Raw genomic sequence first — 19221 nt, 5'->3', positions numbered from 1 at the left:
ATGCTGGCTCAATTCTTTAAAAATATTTAAATTAGATTTTTAGTTTTTATAGCAGTGTTAGCATAATTGAGTTCCTGTACATGCCCTTCCACATGCATGTATAGCCTCTCCTACTATCAACATCCCACACCAGAGTTGTACATTTTTTACAATCAATAAATCTTTCTTTTTCAATTCCTGTATAGTTAACATACATTGCTACATTAGTTTCAGGTGCACAGTATAGTGATTCCACATTTCCATATATAACTCAGTGCTCATAAAGATAAGTGTACTCTTAATCCCCTTCCCCTATTTCACCCATCCTCTCACCCACCTCTCTCTGTTAACCATATGTTTCTGTTTGTTCTCTACAGTTAAGAGTCTGTTTCTTGGTCTGCCTCTCTCTCTCTTTTCCTTTTTTGTTTGTTTTGTTTCTTAAATTACACATATGATTGAAATCACATGGCATTTGTCTTTCTCTGACTGGCTTATTTCACTATATCTATCCATAAATTTAATAAAAGAAGTGAAAGATATGTACTCTGAAAACTATAAAAGGCTAATAAAAGAAGTTCAAGATGACACAAAGAAATAGAAACACATTCCATGCTCATGTATTGAAAGAACAAATATTGCTAAAATGTCTATACTACCCAAAGCAATCTACTCAGTTAATGCAATACCTATCAAAATACCAACAGCATTTTTCAGAGAACTAAACCAGAATCCCTACATTTATATAGTACAACAAAAGACCCCAAATTGCCAAAATAATTTTGCAAAAGAAAATCAAAGCTGGAGGTATCACAATTCCAGACTTCAAGTTATCTTCCAAAGCTGTAGTAAAAGAACAGCAGATTGAACTCAAGGCAAACAAAAAATAATAAAAAATAAGACTGGAAATCAAAGAAATTGAAGACGGAAAACAATAAGGAAAATCAATAAAACCAACATTTGACACTTTTAAAAAAGATAAATCAAATAGATAAACCACTATTTGTACCAATCAAGAAAAAAGAGAGAAGGCTGCCAAACTATTCCAAGTGTCCATTGATAGATGAATGGATAATGAAGAGAGGAATTCTGCTGGTTCCCTCAGGTGGCCTTTCATTTATGCTGAGGGGCAGAGAAGGGAAATGGCACTGGCCAGTCCCTTTGTTCCCAGAGTTGTATCTCCATGAATGCCCTTTCTCTGAAAGGCACTCCAAGTTGAGTGAATAACATCCCTGCTATTAGCCCCAGGCACTCTTCAGATTGGTTTTTCCATGCTGTGTGTGTGTGTATGTGTGTGTGTGTGTGTGTGTAATATTCCATTCCAATATATAATGTTATATATATATATATATATATATATATATATATATATATATATACACATACATATGCACACAATATTCCATTGAGATCAAGCCTCTGCACTGACAGCACATAGCCCACTTGGGATTCTCTCTCACCCTCTCTCTTTGTCCCTCCCCTACGTGCACATGTGCTCTCCCTCTCTCTCTCAAAATAAACATTAAAAGTTGTAGTAATCAAAACAGTATGATACTAGCACAAAAATAGACACATAAATCAGTGGAACAGAATAGAAACCACCAGAAATAAACCCACAATTATGTAGTCAATTGATCTTCAACAAACAAGGAAAGGATACACAATGGGAAAAAGATAGTCTTTTAAACTAATGGTGTTGGGAAAACTGGTCAGTTATATGCAAAGGAATGAAACTGGACCACTTTCTTACACCATCCACAAAAAAATATATTCAAAATGGATTAAAAGCCTAAATGTGAGACATGAAAGCATAAACAGTCTAGAAGACAGCACAGGCTGTAATATCTCTAATATCAACTGTACCAACATCTTTCTAGATATGTTTTCTGAGGTAAGAGAAATAAAGCAAAAGTAAACTAATTGGGAATACATCAAAAGCAAAAACTTCTGTACAATGAAGGAAACAAGCAAGAAAATTAAAATGTAACGTGCCGAATTGGAGAAGATTTTTTGTAAATGGTATATCTGATACTGGCTTAGTGTTAAAAATATATAAGGAACTCATACAACTCAACAGCCGAATAACAAATAATCCAATTAAAAATGGGCAGGAGAAATGAACAGACATTTCTCCAAAGAAGACATTCACATGGTCAACAGACATATGAAAAGATGCTCAACATCACTCATCATTAGGGAAGTGCAAATGAAAACTACAATGAGATACCACCTCACACCTGTCAGAATGACTAAAATCAAAAACACAAGAAACCATAAGTATTGGTGAAGATGTGAAATTAAAGGAACCCTCTTCCAGTGCTGATGGGAATGCAAACTGGCACAGCCACTGTGGAAAATAGTATGAAATTTCTTCAAACAGTTAAAAATAGAGCTACCCTATGATCCAGGAATCACTACTAGGTATTTACCCAAAGAATATGAAAATATTAATTCGAAGGGATAGATACAGTATTGTATACAATAGCCAAATTATGGAAGCAAGCCAAGAGTCCATAAATAGATGAATGGATAAAGAAGATGTGGGGTATACATATATTTGGAAGATTATTCAGCCAAAAGGTAGCTCATTTTTTTTTCAATATATGAAGTTTATTGTCAAATTGGTTTCCATACAACACCCAGTGCTCATCCCAAAAGGTGCCCTCCTCAATACCCATCACCCACCCTCCACTCCCTCCCACCCCCCATCAACCCTCAGTTTGTTCTCAGTTTTTAACAGTCTCCTATGCTTTGGCTCTCTCCCACTCTAACTTCTTTTTTTTTTCCTTCCCCTCTCCCATGGGTTTCTGTTAAGTTTCTCAGGATCCACATAAGAGTGAAACCATATGGTATCTGTCTTTCTCTGTATGGCTTATTTCACTTAGCATCACACTCTCCAGATCCATCCATGTTGCTACAAAAGGCCATATTTCATTCTTTCTCATTGCCATGTAGTATTCCATTGTGTATATCAACCACAATTGCTTTATCCATTCGTCACATGATGGACATTTAGGCTCTTTCCATAATTTGGCTATTGTTGAAAGTGCTGCTATAAACATTGGGGTACAAGTGCCCCTATGCATCAGTACTCCTGTATCCCTTGGGTAAATTCCTAGCAGTGCTATTGCTGGGTCATAGGGTAGGTCCATTTTTAATTTTCTGAGGAACCTCCACACTGCTTTCCAGAGTGGCTGCACCAATTTGCATTCCCACCAACAGTGCAAGAGGGTTCCCGTTTCTCCACATCCTCTCCAGCACCTATAGTCTCCTGATTTGTTCATTTTGGCCACTCTGACTGGCGTGAGGTGATACCTGAGTGTGGTTTTGATTTGTATTTCCCTGATAAGGAGCGACATTGAACATCTTTTCATGTGCCTGTTGGCCATCCGGATGTCTTCTTTAGAGAAGTGTCTATTCATGTTTTCTGCCCATTTCTTCACTGGGTTATTTGTTTTTCGGGTGTGGAGTTTGGTGAGCTCTTTATAGATTTTGGACACCAGCCCTTTGTCCGATATGTCATTTGCAAATATCTTTTCCCATTCTGTTGGTTGCCTTTTAGTTTTGTTGGTTGTTTCCTTTGCTGTGCAGAAGCTTTTTATCTAGCCCTTTGTCCAATATGTCATTTACAAATATCTTTTCCCATTCCGTTGGTTGGCTTTCAGTTGTGTTGGATGTTTCCTTTGCTGTGCAGAAGGTTTTTATCTTCATAAGGTCCCAATAATTCATTTTTGCTTTTAATTCCCTTGCCTTTGGGGATGTGTCGAGTAAGAGATTGCTACGGCTGAGGTCAGAGAGGTCTTTTCCTGCTTTCTCCTCTAGGGTTTTGATGGTTTCCTGTCTCACATTCAGATCCTTTATCCATTTTGAGTTTATTTTTGTGAATGGTGTGAGAAAGTGGTCTAGTTTCAACCTTCTGCATGTTGCTGTCCAGTTCTCCCAGCACCATTTGTTAAAGAGACTGTCTTTTTTTTTTTACATTGGATGTTCTTTCCTGCTTTGTGAAAGAGTAGTTGGACATACGTTTGTGGGTCTAGTTCTGGGGTTTCTATTCTATTGCATTGGTCTATGTGTCTGTTTTTGTGCCAATATCATGCTGTCTTGATGATTTCAGCTTTGTAGTAGAGGCTAAAGTCTAGGATTGTGATGCCTCCTGCTTTGGTCTTCTTCTTCAAAATTACTTTGGCTATTCGGGGCCTTTTGTGGTTCCATATGAATTTTAGGATGGCTTGTTCTAATTTCAAGAAGAATGCTGATGCAATTTTGACTGGGATTGCATTGAATGTGTAGATAGCTTTGGGTAGTATTGACATTTTGACAATATTTATTCTTCCAATCCATGAGCAGGGAATGTCTTTCCATTTCTTTATATCTTCTTCAATTACCTTCATAAGCTTTCTATAGTTTTCAGCATACAGATCTTTTACATCTTTGGTTAGATTTATTCCTAGCTATTTTATGCTTCTTGGTGCAATTGTGAATGGGATCAGTTTCTTTATTTGTCTTTCTGTTGCTTCATTGTTAGTGTATAAGAATGCAACTGATTTCTGTACATTGATTTTGTATCTTGCAATGTTGCTGAATTCATGTATCAGTTGTAGCAGACTTTTGGTGGAGTCTCTCGGATTTTCCATGTATAATATCATGTCATCTGCAAAAAGCGAAAGCTTGACTTCATCTTTGCCAATTTTGATGCCTTTGATTTCCTTTTGTTGTCTGATTGCTGAACTTCCAGCAGTATATTAAACAACAGCCGTGAGAGTGGGCATCCCTGTCGTGTTCCTGATCTCAGGGAAAAAGCTCTCAGTTTTTCCCCATTGAGGATGCTGTTAGCTGTGGGCTTTTCATAAATGGCTTTTATGATGTTTAAGTATGTTCCGTCTATCCCGACTTTCTCAAGGGTTTTTATTAAGAAAGGGTGCTGGATTTTGTCAAAGGCCTTTTCTGCATTGATTGACAGGATCATATGGTTCTTATCTTTTCTTTTATTACTGTGACTTATCACGTTGATTGATTTGCAAATGTTGAACCAGCCCTGCATCCCAGGAATGAATCCCACTTGATCATGGTGAATAATTCTTTTTATATGCCGTTGAATTCGATTTGCTACTATCTTATTGAGAATTTTTGCATCCATATTCATCAGGGATATTGGCCTGTAGTTCTCTTTGTTTACTGGGTCTCTGTCTGGTTTAGGAATCAAAGTAATACTGGCTTCATAGAATGAGTCTGGAAGTTTTCCTTCCCTTTCTATTTCTTGGAATAGCTTGAGAAGGATAGGTATTATCTCTGCTTTAAACGTCTGGTAGAACTCCCCTGGGAAGCCATCTGGTCCTGGACTCTTATTTGTTGGGAGATTTTTGATAACCCATTCAATTTCTTCGCTGGTTATGGGTCTACTCAAGCTTTCTATTTCCTCCTGATTGAGTTTCAGAAGCGTGTGGGTGTTCAGGAATTTGTCCATTTCTTCCAGGTTGTCCAATTTGTTGGCATATAATTTTTCATAGTATTCCCTGATAATTGTTTGTATCTCTGAGGGATTGGTTGTAATAATCCCATTTTCATTCATGATTTTATCTATTTGGGTCATCTCCCTTTTCTTTTTGAGAAGCCTGGCTAGAGGTTTGTCAATTTTGTTTATTTTTTCAAAAAACCAACTCTTGGTTTCATTGATCTGCTCTACAATTTTTTTAGATTCTATATTGTTTATTTCTGCTCTGATCTTTGTTATTTCTCTTCTTCTGCTTGGTTTAGGCTGCCTTTGCTCTTCTGCTTCTATTTCCTTTAGGTGTGCTGTTAGATTTTGTATTTGGGATTTTTCTTGTTTCTTGAGATAGGCCTGGATTGCAATGTATTTTCCTCTCAGGACTGCCTTCGCTGCGTCCCAAAGCTTTTGGATTGTTGTATTTTCATTTTCGTTTGTTTCCATATATTTTTTAATTTCTTCTCTAATTGCCTGGTTGACCCAGTAATTCTTTAGTAAAGTGTTCTTTTTTTTTTAATTTTTTTTTAACGTTTATTTATTTTTGAGACAGAGAGGCAGAGCATGAACAGGGGAGGAGCAGAGAGAGAGGGAAACACAGAATCTGAAACAGGCACCAGGCTCTGAGCAGTCAGCACAGAGCCCGACGCGGGGCTCGAACCCACGGACCGTGAGATCATGACCTGAGCCGAAGTCGGACACTTAACCGACCAAGCCACCCAGGCGCCCCAGCAAGGTGTTCCTTAACCTCCATGCTTTTGGAGGTTTTCCAGACTTCTTCCTGTGGTTGATTTCAAGCTTCATAGCATTGTGGTCTGAAAGCATGCATGGTATAATTTCAATTCTTGTGAACTAATGAAGGGCTGTTTTGTGACCCAGTATATGATCTATCTTGGAGAATGTTCCATGTGCACTCGAGAAGAAAGTATATTCTGTTGCTTTGGGATGCAGAGTTCTAAATATATCTGTCAAGTCCATCTGATCCAATGTCTCATTCAGGGCCCTTGTTTCCTTATTGACCGTGTGTCTAGATGATCTATCCATTTCTGTAAGTGGAGTGTTAAAGTCCCCTGCAATTACCACATTCTTATCAATAAGGTTGCTTATGTTTGTGAGTAATTGTTTTATATATTTGGGGGCTCCGGTATTCAGCGCATAGACATTTATAATTGTTAGCTCTTCCTGATGGATAGACCCTGTGATTATTATATAATGCCCTTCTTCATCTCTTGTTACAGCCTTTAATTTAAAGTCTAGTTTGTCTGATATGAATATGGCTACTCCAGCTTTCTTTTGGCTTCCAGTAGCATGATAAATAGTTCTCCATCCCCTCACTCTCAATCTAAAGGTGTCCTCAGGTCTAAAATGAGTCTCTTGTAGACAGCAAATAGATGGTCTTGTTTTTTTATCCATTCTGATACCCTATGTCTTTTGGTTGGCGCATTTAATCCATTTACATTCAGTGTTATTATAGAAAGATACGGGTTTAGAGTCATTGTGATGTCTGTATGTTTTATGCTTGTAGTGATGTCTCTGGTACTTTGTCTCACAGGATCCCCCTTAGGATCTCTTGTAGGGCTGGTTTAATGGTGACAAATTCCTTCAGTTTTTGTTTGTTTCGGAAGACCTTTATCTCTCCTTCTATTCTAAATGACAGACTTGCTGGATAAAGGATTCTCGGCTACATATTTTTTTCTGTTTAGCACACTGAAGATATCGTGTCAATCCTTTCTGGCCTGCCAAGTTTCAAAAGAGATCAGTCACGAGTCTTATAGGTCTTCCTTTATAAGTTAGGGCATGTTTATCCCTTGCTGCATTCAGAATTTTCTGTTTATCCTTGTATTTTGCCAGTTTCACTATGATATGTCGTGCAGAAGATCGATTCAAGTTACGTCTGAAGGGAGTTCTCTGTGCCTCTTGGATTTCAGTGCCTTTTTCCTTCCCCAGTTCAGGGAAGTTCTCAGCTATTATTTCTTCAAGTACCCCTTCAGCACCTTTCCTTCTCTCTTCCTCCTCTGGGATACCAATTATGCGTATATTATTTCTTTTTAGAGTATCACTTAGTTCTCTAATTTTCCCCTCATACTCCTGGATTTTCTTATCTCTCTTTCTCTCTGCTTCCTCTTTTTCCATAACTTTACCTTCTAGTTCACCTATTCTCTCCTCTGCCTCTTCAATCCGAGCCGTCGTCGTTTCCATTTTGTTTTGCAGTTCGTTTAAAGCGCTTTTCAGCTCCTAGTGACTGTTCCTTAGTCCTTTGATCTCTGTAGCAAGAGATTCTCTGCTGTCCTCTATACTGTTTTCAAGCCCAGCAATTAATTTTATGACTATTATTCTAAATTCACTTTCTGTTATATTATTTAAATCCTTTTTGATCAGTTCATTAGCTGTTGTTATTTCCTGGAGATTCTTCTGAGGGGAATTTTTCCATTTGGTCATTTTGGATAGTCCCTGGAGTGGTGAGGACCTGCAGGGCACTTCCCCTGTGCTGTGGTGTATAACTGGAGTTGGTGGGCGGGGCCGCAGTCCGACCTGATGTCTGCCCCCAGCCCACTGCTGGGGCCACAGTCAGACTGGTGTGTGCCTTCTCTTCCCCTCTCCTAGGGCAGGATTCACTGTGGGGTGGCGTGGCCCATCTGGGCTACTTGCACACTGTCAGGCTTGTGATGCTGGGGATCTGGCGTATTAGCTGGGGTGGGTAGGCAAGGTGCACGGGGGCAGGAGGGGCAGGCTTAGCTCGCTTCTCCTTAGGTGATCCACTTCAGGAGGGGCCCTGTGGCAGGGGGAGGGAGTCAGATCCGCTGCTGGAGCTTTGGCTCCACAGAAGCACAGAGTTGGGTGTTTGCGCGGATCGAGCAAGTTCCCTGACAGGAACTTTTTCCTTTTGGGATTTCGGCTGGGGGATGGGTGGGGGAGATGGCGCTGGTGAGCGCCTTTGTTCCCCACCAAACTGAGCTCTGTCATCCGGGGGCTCAGCAGCTCTCCCTCCCTTTGTCCTCCAGCCTTCCCGCTTTCCGAGCAGAGCTGTTAACTTATGACCTCCCAGAGGCTAAGTCGTGTTTGCTGTCGGAACACAGTCCGTCAGGCCCCTCAGCTTTTGCCAGCCAGACTCGGGGGCTCTGCTTGGCTGGCAGGCTGCCCCTCCGCCCCGGCTCCCTCCCTCCAGTCCGTGGAGCGCGCACCGCCTCGCTCCCCTTCCTACCCTCTTCCGTGGGCCTCTAGTCTGCGCTTGGCTCCGGAGGCTCAGTTCTGCTCTCATTGTTTTTAACATTGAATAGTATTTCATTGTGTGAATGTATCACAATTTACATATCCTTTCACCTACTGAAGGAAATCTTGGTTGCTTTCAAGTTCTGGCAATTATAAATAAAGCTGCTATAAACATCCATGTGCAAGTGGATATAACTTTTCAGTTCCTTTGGGTAAATATATAGGAGCGCAATCTCTGGATCAGAAGTTTAAGAGTTTAATTTTGTAGGGAACTACCAAACTGTCTTCCAAAGTGGCTATACCATTATGCATCCTCTCCAACAATGAATGAAATTTTCTGTTAGCAGAATTTGGTATTGTCAGTGTTGAATATGTTTTCAGGTTTTATTTGCACATATGTTTTATTTAGTATGTGTTAATTTCTTTTTTTCTTATATTTTTAATTTAATTGGATCCTTTTTATTCTTTTGAAGTTACAGAATTATTTGTATGTTCTGGGTACAAGGCTTTCATCAGATATGTAATTTCCAAATATTTTCCTTAGTTTTAGCTTACATTTTAATACTCTAGATAAGAACTTTTGCAGAGCAAAATATTTTATTTTGTAAATATTTATTATTTTTGAGAGAGAGAGAGAGAGCAAGTGAGGGAGAGGTATAGAGGAAGGGAGACAGAGGATCCAAAGCAGGCTCTGCACTGACAGCAGAGACCATTGTGGGGCTCAAACTCACAAACCGCAAGATCATGACCTGAGCTGAAGTTAGATGCTTAATTGACTGAGCCACCCAGGTGCCCTGAGAACAAAATACTTCAAATTTGATGAGACCTAGTTTATCAATTCATTGTTCTATGGATCATGGCTTTGGTCTCATATTTAAGAACTCTTCACATAAGACTTGTGATGCCAAGTCACAAAGATTATTTACTGTTTTCTTTTAAAAGTTTCATAGTTTTTTAATCTTATAATAAGGTTCAAATTCAGTTAACTTGCTATTTGCTTTTTATTTAGTGCATGCAAGCATGTTAGTGGGACAAGGGTATTTCCCTGTTGTCCTGGTTTAGCCTTAGTCTTAGACAAGCTTGTGTCCTTGTTTTTCCAGTGTTTTCTTAGTGATACTGACTTTCCTCTACATGGCAGCCAAAGTTTGCCTTATATCTTTGGTGAACATTTGAGGGAATTATTTTTCCCCTTCCCATTGGTAAGAAGCCTCTAATAATCTGAGTCTAGAACACTTTTCTTTCCCTCTCCTAAGAAATAGAGGGATTTCTTTTTCTTTTACCTTCCTTGGAAGCAGTAGGTGTTCACATGTTTCCTGAGAGGCAACTGTGTGTGCTACCCCCACCTCCCAACTACCACCCAGTAACATTTGTGCAGTGTTATTGCCTTTCCTGCAACAGTGGCTGTCCTTCTCTCCCAGGCATGTAATCTTCAGGAAGACTTTATCTAATATTTTTCCCTACCATCTATCTTTCTTATGATCACCAGAAGTAAGTCTGAGGAGGAAAGCCTAAGAGTGGAGGTCAACTTCCTGTGTCTCTGCAACTCCAAGAAATTCTATGATATCATGCTACTCCACATTTGGCTTTAGGCAATTCATTAAATATTTAATTCAATTCTCCTTACTGCTTTAGGGCACCCTATATCTCTTACCCCAGTGCTCTGCTATAGGTGAACCAATTTGTATTCTTTCTGTCCTTGGAAGGCTTGTCTTTGTATTTGCGGCTATTCTGTTGCCCTGTGGCATCAGGTCTCTGAAGTGTTCAAGAAGTGTTATGATTTTGCTGCCTATTTTCTTTTTTGTTGTTGTTAGGGTAGAAGTGATGCACTTTCCATCTTCTTGATATCCTAGGTTGAAGTGAAACGTTGGTTAGTATCTTCTTAAATATTCAATTTTCTCAAATAATGTTGAAGGAGAGAATATATGAGTCTCCTTTAGTATTATGCCTCCTTGTATATAGGCCCAGTTATCTGTTCTAGTTCTAACGTGATTGCAATGTCAATATTTTATTATTTTTAAAAGACTTAAGAATCTCCCCTGATTTAATTTATGGTATTTATGTTTTTATTAAGTTTTTTTCTCATTTAAATGTCATATGATAAACAGCAAAGTGTTTATAAGGTATCAAATTAGAGTCGGTTTGAATAGCTATCCATTTAAGTAAGACTTTAACTTATTTTCTTCAAATGGATTAAAATTCATAAGACGGAAAATACCATTGGTCGACCTCCAAGTAAAGGTAGAGTTCTAAAAATAGAACAACCATATGGTCCAGCAATTTCTGTTCAGGATATATATCCAAAGGAAGTGAATTGAGTACTTTGAAGAGATATCTGCACTCCCACGTTCACTGCAGAATTATTCACAACAGTCAGAATATGGAAACAGCCTAAGTGTTGATTGGTGAATGGATACAGAAGAAAGTATTTGAAATATTATCTAATTATGAAAAAGAAGGAAATTGTGCTATTTGTAACAACATGGATGAACTTAGAGGGCATTATGCTAAGTGAAATAAATCAGACACAAAAAGAAAAATACTGGATGTTCTCAGTTACATGTAGAATCTAAAAAAGTCTAACACAAAGAAACAGATAGTAGAATGGTGGTTACCAAGGGCAAGGAGGTGAAGGAAATGGGGAGATACTTATCAAAGAATACAAAGTTGCAGTTACTTAGGATGAATAAGTCTATAGATCATCTACAGCATGATGACTATTGTTTTTTTTAGAAAGAGAGAAAGAAAGTGAGAGAGACAGCATGCATGAGCAGGTGGGGTAAGGGGTAGAAGGATGGAAAGAGAGAACCTTTTTTTAAAAAATATTTATTTATTTTTGAGGGAGAGAGAGAGCATGAGCAGCAGAGGGACAGAAAGAGAGGGAGACACAGAATCAGAAGCAGGCTCCAGGCTCTGAGCTGTCAGTACAGAGTCCGATGTGGGGCTTGAACTCACAAATGGTGAGATCATGACCCAAGTAGTGGTCAGACGCCCAACTGACTGAGCCACCCAGGCGCCCTTGGAGAGAGACAATCTTAAGCAGGTTCCACACTCAGCATGGAGCCCAATGCATGGCTCCATCTCACGACCCTGAGATCATGACCTGAGCGAAAACCATGTGTTGGATGCTTAACCAACTGAGCCACCCAGACTTCGCAACTATTGTCAATAATACTATGGTGAATACTGGAAATTTGTTAAGAGAATAGATTTCAGGTACTCTCATTACACACAAAAAATGGTAGCTAGGAGGAAATGATATGTTAATTAGCTTGACTACAATAATCCTTTTACTATGTATATGTATATCAAATCATCATATTGTACATGTTAAGCGGGTACAATTTTTTTGTTAAAATAGGTTTTAATCAGGGGCACCTGGGTGGCTCAGTCGGTTGAGTGTCCAACTTCTGCTCAGGTCATGATCTCGCCATTCGAGAGTTCGAGCACCACGTTAGGCTCTATGCCGGCAGCTCAGAGCCTGGAGTCTGTTTCAGATTTTGTATCCCTCTCTCTCTGTCCCTCCCCTGCTATCACTCTATCTCACTCTCTCTCAAAAATAAATAACAATAAGATTTTTAAAAAATAGGTTTTAATCTAGTTTTAATTAAATTTCCATTTAAATATACTCAAACATGTAAAAAGCAGAGACGTTAGGTAGAAGCTGTGTTGCCTTCAATAACTTTAAATGGTTATATACATTATATTTTCCTGGTATATATCAAGAAGTTTGTATTACATTCACTTTGAAAACCTGTTGAGACTAGACTTTAGGTCAGTTCAATGAATAATTTAGGACCTAATGAACTTTGACTCACTAAATTCCGAAAGGAAATAATGACAATAATTTTCAGTTTCAGAATGAAAAAAAAAATTCTTAGTTTGAAAAGTCTTGTTTTATCTACATATATCTGGATCTTGACATAGACCTACTTGGGATTATGGATCTCTCTATTACTCCAAAGTAGTAAAAATATGTACCCCTTTCATCTGATAAGGGTTCCAAATATTACTTAGGAAATTTAAGTAATCCTCCACCCCAGGCACCCCTTATAATGTTTTTAAATGCCTTAATAGGGTTTGTACCTTCTATAGGTTTTCCTTTGAAAAATTAATTTACTTTCCAAGTCTCTATTCATTTGTCATGAGTTCAAAAAGATCTAAAATTTGAATGGATTATTTAGGCTATTTGAACAAAATTACTCTAAAATACCTATGTCTTAATTTGGCTAACTATAACTTAAAAAGCAGTGGTTATCAAAGTACAGTCCCCAAGCCAGCATCATAAGAATCCCTGGGAACTTGGTAGAAATGCAAACACTCAGTTCCCAATCCCAATCCCCAGAAACATTAGTGTTCGGAAATCTATGTTTTGACAAACCGCTGCAGAAAATTCTGATGCACACTTATCAGTGACTTAGAGTATGATGCTAATAAGACCATGAATATAATTCTAAAATTATCTGGTTCAATTTAATGTAAATTCTAAACCTTAAATGTAGAACCTTAAATACTGAGAGAACCCAGTAAGCAGGTATGGATGGTTCCAGGGAAACTTTTTATCATTACCTCAGTCATGGGAACTCTAATCACATGTTTTATTGTAGGTAACAACAGTTTTGCAAATTATATGCAAAAGACATTCTGAAACTAGTTAAATTGGTGGTTGCACACATTTATATATTTTAATTGCTTTACAGATTTATGAGTATGTTTGAAGTTTGAACAGGGTAACATAGCTATTTCCCAAATTCTTTTTTCATGTATTATTTATTTTGAGAGGGGGGAAACGGCAGAGAGAGGGGGAGAGGATCCCAAGCAGGCTTCTCACTTTCAGCATGAAGCACTATGTAGGGCTTGAACTCATTAACCATGAGATCATGACCTGAGGCAAAATCAGTTGCTTAACTGACTGAGCCACTCAGGTGACCTAGATATTCCTATGTTCTTAACCAGTGGATGGTCCACCTTATCTCAGACGGAATTCTCTTCACAAAAGTTTCCAAGATTTGCTAGGGACCCAATGGAAAATTGTGAGTTAGGAAAGAGATGTCAAATAACTTGTCAAATTGGCTAACTCAACTGTTGTGAACAATGCTGTGAAGGATACGGGCAGGCTGATTGCTTTCATATCTGGTGTATTCCTTTGGTTTATAAAAATGTATCCATTTTATCAACTATGGTTGGTTATTATATTTATTTACATCATTCTTGGAATTCATTTCCTGTCATTCTAGCATTTTGACATACCCACTAGTAAGATCAACTGTTCTTTTTCCCTGGAAAATAGCATTATAACCAATATGTAGACATGATTCAAAGAGATTTAGAAATAAAAAGAAAATAAAATTTCACCCCTTGTTATTATCCTTATATATAATACAGTAGAACTCCTTTTTAGCAATATACCATTGCTACAATTTAAGGAGTTGAAGCTAAATCATGATATGTAAGTATCTTTCGTAAAAATCCTAGGAGTTAGACTGAAAATGATGGTTACCACTCTTCCTACTCTCTAGCCTTATTAAGGGATTTCCCTTTTCATGCACTGTAAACTTTATTGTTCAAACAAGAACAACTATTAAACTATGATCATATTTATCATTTGTTTATTGTTTAATCTCATAAATTTCAACAAAAAGGCAATTATGAGCTCACATTTTACAAGTAAGTGTGAATTGCTCCCCTTTTGAAATTGATTTGTAGGGGTCTCAAAGTTATTTCTTATTTTTAGAGAATGAAAGTTATCTGACACAACTAAGTCATTATTTAAAGATTATAAGTGCAGCATTTGTTAAAACTTAAACACTTAAAACTTCACTGTTTGTGTTGGGCGCCGTTGTGGCTCAGTCAATGTCTGACTTTTGATTTTGGCTCAGATCTTACCGTTCTTGAGTTCAAGCTCCATGTGTGGGTCTGCATGGGATCCTCTCTCTCTCTCTCTCTCAAAAATAAATAAGCATTAAAAATTCCATGTTTGTGTACATGAATCCATTTTTATATTTTATGTCTGAATACCTCCAAAATAAAATATTTGAATATTTCTCTAATTGTGCTTTTATGTTCTGTGTTGTTCACCATTTTCCAGCTATTTGGATTATAAACTTTGGAGAATACTGAGATACTATGTGGTTCTTTCTATAATTATACCCCAAGTATGCATGGCTTTGTATATGCTACAGTTTAGAAATCAGAACCACTGTGTAGAATTTGTGGTTGGTCTGTGATCTGCTGATCAAAGGCTCTTGTTTCATATTTTACAACCCTCTAGTGGGGCCAGGAAGTTTTTATCTCCATATGGGTCAGTTAATTTTTATCAGTTAAATTGCATGACCACTTATTTTCACCTCTGACCCTGGTAATCCAATGTATGCCATTTATCACAGGGTAAATGAGTCACTGTGAAGGTTTAAGTGTACTTTTTCCTTAGTCCTGAAAATAGTCATAAAACATGATCTAATGGTGGTAGAGCCCATCTCATCACCTTTTATGATGAACAATACATTATTTAGAAACTAGATGTAGTGCATCCCAGTTCCAGAGCCACCCAAATATTACTAAATATTGTGTAAACTTTTAATGTTATGCTAGAATGACTGGAGATCCAGAGATACATAGGTATACAGAAAATTTTAGGCTAAAATTTTCCTGAAGACTAAAGTGAAAGCAAGAGTCTCTACAATTGAAGCTTGAGTCTTCTTTAATACCTGCCTTTGTGCTTAAATAAAGCTAAAATATTTTTCACCGACAATCTAAGAACCTCTGGGCTAGTCAAAATTGTACATAATAGGTCCTGGTTACTAGTAACTTAAAATCAGAGAATATATCTTTGATATAGTGAATCAACACAGAACAAAGAAGCATTAAACTCTGCAGAGTTAAGTAGTGCCATTCATTTTTATATTAGCCCACAGCTTTAACACAGTGTCTAGATAGAGTATTGTTTGTCCGTCTAACATATTGAGCACGGGCCCTATGCTCTGAATGCAGAGGTTAATAGGTTAATTTACTAACATCAAAATCTCAAAGTTTGTTGGTAAAGAAGGTTAAGGTGTTGAAATAAGGATATGGAAAATATTTTATGGAAGTAAAGAGGAATGGGTGACTCATTTTCCCTAGGGACGAGAGGAAGGAGGGTATGGAGAGGGTAAGGTAATATCAGAGGGGTTTCACAGAGCAACAGAGTGGGATATAAGGTTTGACATCAGGCAAAACTATTTTTAATTCTAGAATTTCCATTTAATATCTGTGAGGTCTTGGTAAAAACAATAAACTTTTCTGGGCTCAATTTCTTAATCTTTAAAATACAGATAATATGTTTTTTACAAGTTGTTAGGTGCTAAATGAATTCATGAAGAGCATACGTCTGGAACATAGTGGGCTATCACTAAATAGTTGTTAGTATTGACTACTATTAAAATAAGTTGTTTAGGAAGACTGGGATAGGGAGGATATAATAACACGTGCATGGATTTGACTGGCATTTGAGGTAGTAGGCCTGCTTTTTACTTCCCTAGCACTGCACGCTATGGTGAAATAAATGGAGGGCATAGTTCAGTGTTTTCTTAGAGCACAACACAGTAGCTCTATGTGTAGTAAGTGGGAAAAGGGTGCTAGCATTTTACATTGACCATTAGAAACCTCTTCAAGATATTGAGCTGCCTCGTTGCTATTACCTTTGCTATATTAAGTCTTTGAAGTGTCAACAGTGGAATAACTTTGTTATTAAGTGTTCTAAAGTGTTTGGATAAGGATCTTGATCATCCCCCGTGTGTGAGACTGTACTTTATATATAATCTCAGTTATATCACTAGCTCCCAGTATAGCGTGTGGCTTAGAGTAGCAAAGGTTTGATTTGAAGAAGATAGGAAAATGATTATTACTTTCACTACAGGTCCAGTACCTTCTAAACGGGGTGTGTGTGTGTTGGGGGGGTGGTGAGGTTAGCTTCGATTACTTTGTTTTCAATACGACAGGTAGAATCCAGTAAGTGGTGTATTTATGTGCATGTGTATGTGAACACTAGAAACACTGCGTGTCATCAATACTGTCATCAATACCAGAGGAAATGCTGTGAGAGGGACAAGAGCAGGGGGTGGAGGAGATAGGGAGCGCAGGTATACTAATTTATTTTTGATGAATTTTATTTCTGCATCCAGCTTCTAGAAGTCCAATACTGGACTAAAACCCCCGCTGTAGTATTCATCACTATACAAAAATGGATGTGGTTTGGTGTATAGGACACCTACCTGCTTTTGTGAGCCCTGCAAGCAGATATTCCTGGAGTCCTCCCCTGACACTGACTCCTCCAATACTCAGGATCATCTCCCAGTTCCAGCATTCATTTTGGGAATCCTCCCGCCAGCAAGCGAGCTTCATAGACTTGAGAGGGCCTGCTGAGCCTGTGTGAACAGCGACGCGCATGCTCCCTGTAGTGGGCAGGTTTATTGAAGCGTTAGCAGTGGCTTTTACTACTCTTCTCCCGCCTCTACACCCGGCGCGTCCGTCTTCCCTCTTACCCACCCCCAACCACGCTGTCCTCCGTATCCACCCCCTCCTTTCTTTCCCACCCACTCATCACCCCAGGCTGGGGAATCTCCATTGACGTTCGGGTGACGCTACTGTGCTGCCACTGTGGGTAGGTGGGGGTGGTTTCCAAGCGCTGCACAGGTAACGCCACCGCTGCCGCCATATTGACAGAGCTGGGGATGGGGAGGGGGCCATAGGAAGAGGGGTGGGGGACAGAGTCAACGCCAAGCGACAGTCGCGGCGGCGGCAGTGCTGAACACCAGTCGAGAGGAGCTCTCCGTGAGGCAGCAGAGTTTTCTTGTCTATTGGGGCAGCTGCCTGCGGCGGCGATCCTCAGCTCGCAGCCTGTGAGCGGACGCTGCAGCTAGGGCAGCGGTGGCTGAAGCAGGGTCTGAGGGTTACGTGGGTGTTGGCGGCGGCAGGCAAGCTCAAACGACGGGATGCGCGGTCGCTACAGTGGTTGGCAGCTCCTGTTCAAGTGCTCCTGAAGGGGCCATGCTACCGTTCACTCCTCAGGACGAGCTTTGGAACCAAGAAATGGAGGTGTTCGGAGGCGGCGCAAGCAGCGGCGAGGTTAGTATGGTGGCCGAGGACTGGAGCCAACCCCCTCCTTTCCACAGGACGCTGGCTGGAGGCCTGAGAGAGGAGGGGCATAGGGCTAGGGAGCGGGGTGCCCAAGCAAGATCCCTTGAGGCTGCAGGATGGTGAAGCACGCGCTGCCCCAACTGTGCATTCCCTGGAGACGGCGGGCTAGGGCGTGGGGAGTGAGAGCAGCCCGGGCCTGGGCTCCTTCTCAGAAGGAACTCCTGCTGCACGAACCACGCTGGAGTTGTGACTAAGTTTCTTCCCTTTGCGACCTGAAATGGGACTAGGGAACCCCCCTGGTGCAGCGCCTAGCTCTGTGCATTCCTCTTTCTCTGCTGCGCCGGGTTTGCTGGTTGGGACCACTTTCGGGGACAGCTGCTGATTCCAGTTAGCTGTAGAACCCCGTGTGCTTTAGGATTCCAGCGCAACAAAAACATACCTAGGTGTCAGACTAACTCTGGGGACCTTTGCTTATAGGGATGTGTGCTCCTTAGGTTGCTGGATTCTCCGTGGCATGTTGTGGTTTTTGTAACAACCCAAGTAGAGATTAACTGGCAGCCAGGTTTCTTTATTTACATGAAGGTGATGTTCTGTGGTCCCCTCAGTTCCACCACCCTCTTCCTCCTGCCCTTCTTTCCCGAAATGCTGTCTCTGCCCTGTTAGTCTTTAAAAGAAAACGCAAAGAAAACCCCAGCCCTTATTAAGAGGAATCTTTGGAAGACTACTAGGTTCAACCAGGATATTTTGATTTTTCTCTGTTCTCGCTCTTCTGAAACTGTTCTGGTTGGACTTAGGTCAGCTATGTAGTGAACACTTAGATGTGCACAGGTACTCTGTAAAAGCAGTGTTATTGCTGTTTGTTGGTGTTGTTAGAAGCGGGCAGCATTTAAACACTAAAAATGAGACTTTGGGAATAGAAAATTGGATCCTTTTATGATAACTTAATGGATTGGCAGCATAGTACTCCAGTAGAGGCCACAATAGACCTCATAAAAATACGTGAATGCCAAGTATTGATTCACAATAGGATATTTTGAGGTAGCAGTGGCAATCGCAGTCCTCCGCATCTCAAGATGCAAATTTGTCTTCAAATACTTGCTCCATCCTTAAAAATACACTTTGGACTGTTCTCTGTTTAACTCGTTCTTTTATCTTTTTCAAATTTCCAACAAATTGGGGTTAAATTTACGTGCCAGGATAACATTTAACAAGAAATGTGTAACAGAAATGAATTCAGGAGTCTAAAGTTGAACCTTCTCCACTATAGTACATATTTTACAAGTAAATTAAGCAGTTCCAAAATGCATTTTACTAGTCTACATCTCTTAAGAACAGGATAAATGAAAAAGGGTTCATTTCTTCTTGGAATTGATTCATACTTCAAGAATTTTCTAGCAAGACCATTAAAAGGGAGGGGAATTTTATTTTATTCACTAATGTAA

General features: G+C 39.5%; 1 protein-coding gene across 2 annotated transcripts in view; it reads left to right on the top strand.

The window, feature by feature from the left end:
* The first annotated feature begins 17415 nt into the window (after positions 1-17415).
* RPS6KA6 (ribosomal protein S6 kinase A6) overlaps positions 17416-19221 on the top strand; it is a 202588-nt gene continuing 200782 nt past the window's right edge. The window contains exon 1 of one of the 2 annotated variants that reach the window (XM_045471066.1): positions 17416-17767. In XM_045471066.1, the coding sequence (XP_045327022.1) occupies positions 17690-17767 (78 nt within the window). In that variant the 5' untranslated portion in view covers positions 17416-17689. The remainder of the gene's footprint in view (positions 17768-19221) is intronic. The other variant, XM_045471065.1, reaches the window with a different exon arrangement.

This window comes from Leopardus geoffroyi, chromosome X, assembly GCF_018350155.1.
Source record: "Leopardus geoffroyi isolate Oge1 chromosome X, O.geoffroyi_Oge1_pat1.0, whole genome shotgun sequence".
In the NCBI taxonomy this organism is placed as follows: Eukaryota; Metazoa; Chordata; class Mammalia; order Carnivora; family Felidae; genus Leopardus; species Leopardus geoffroyi.
Note: the sequence above shows the minus strand (reverse complement) of the source record. Positions and strands in the feature narration are given on the sequence as shown.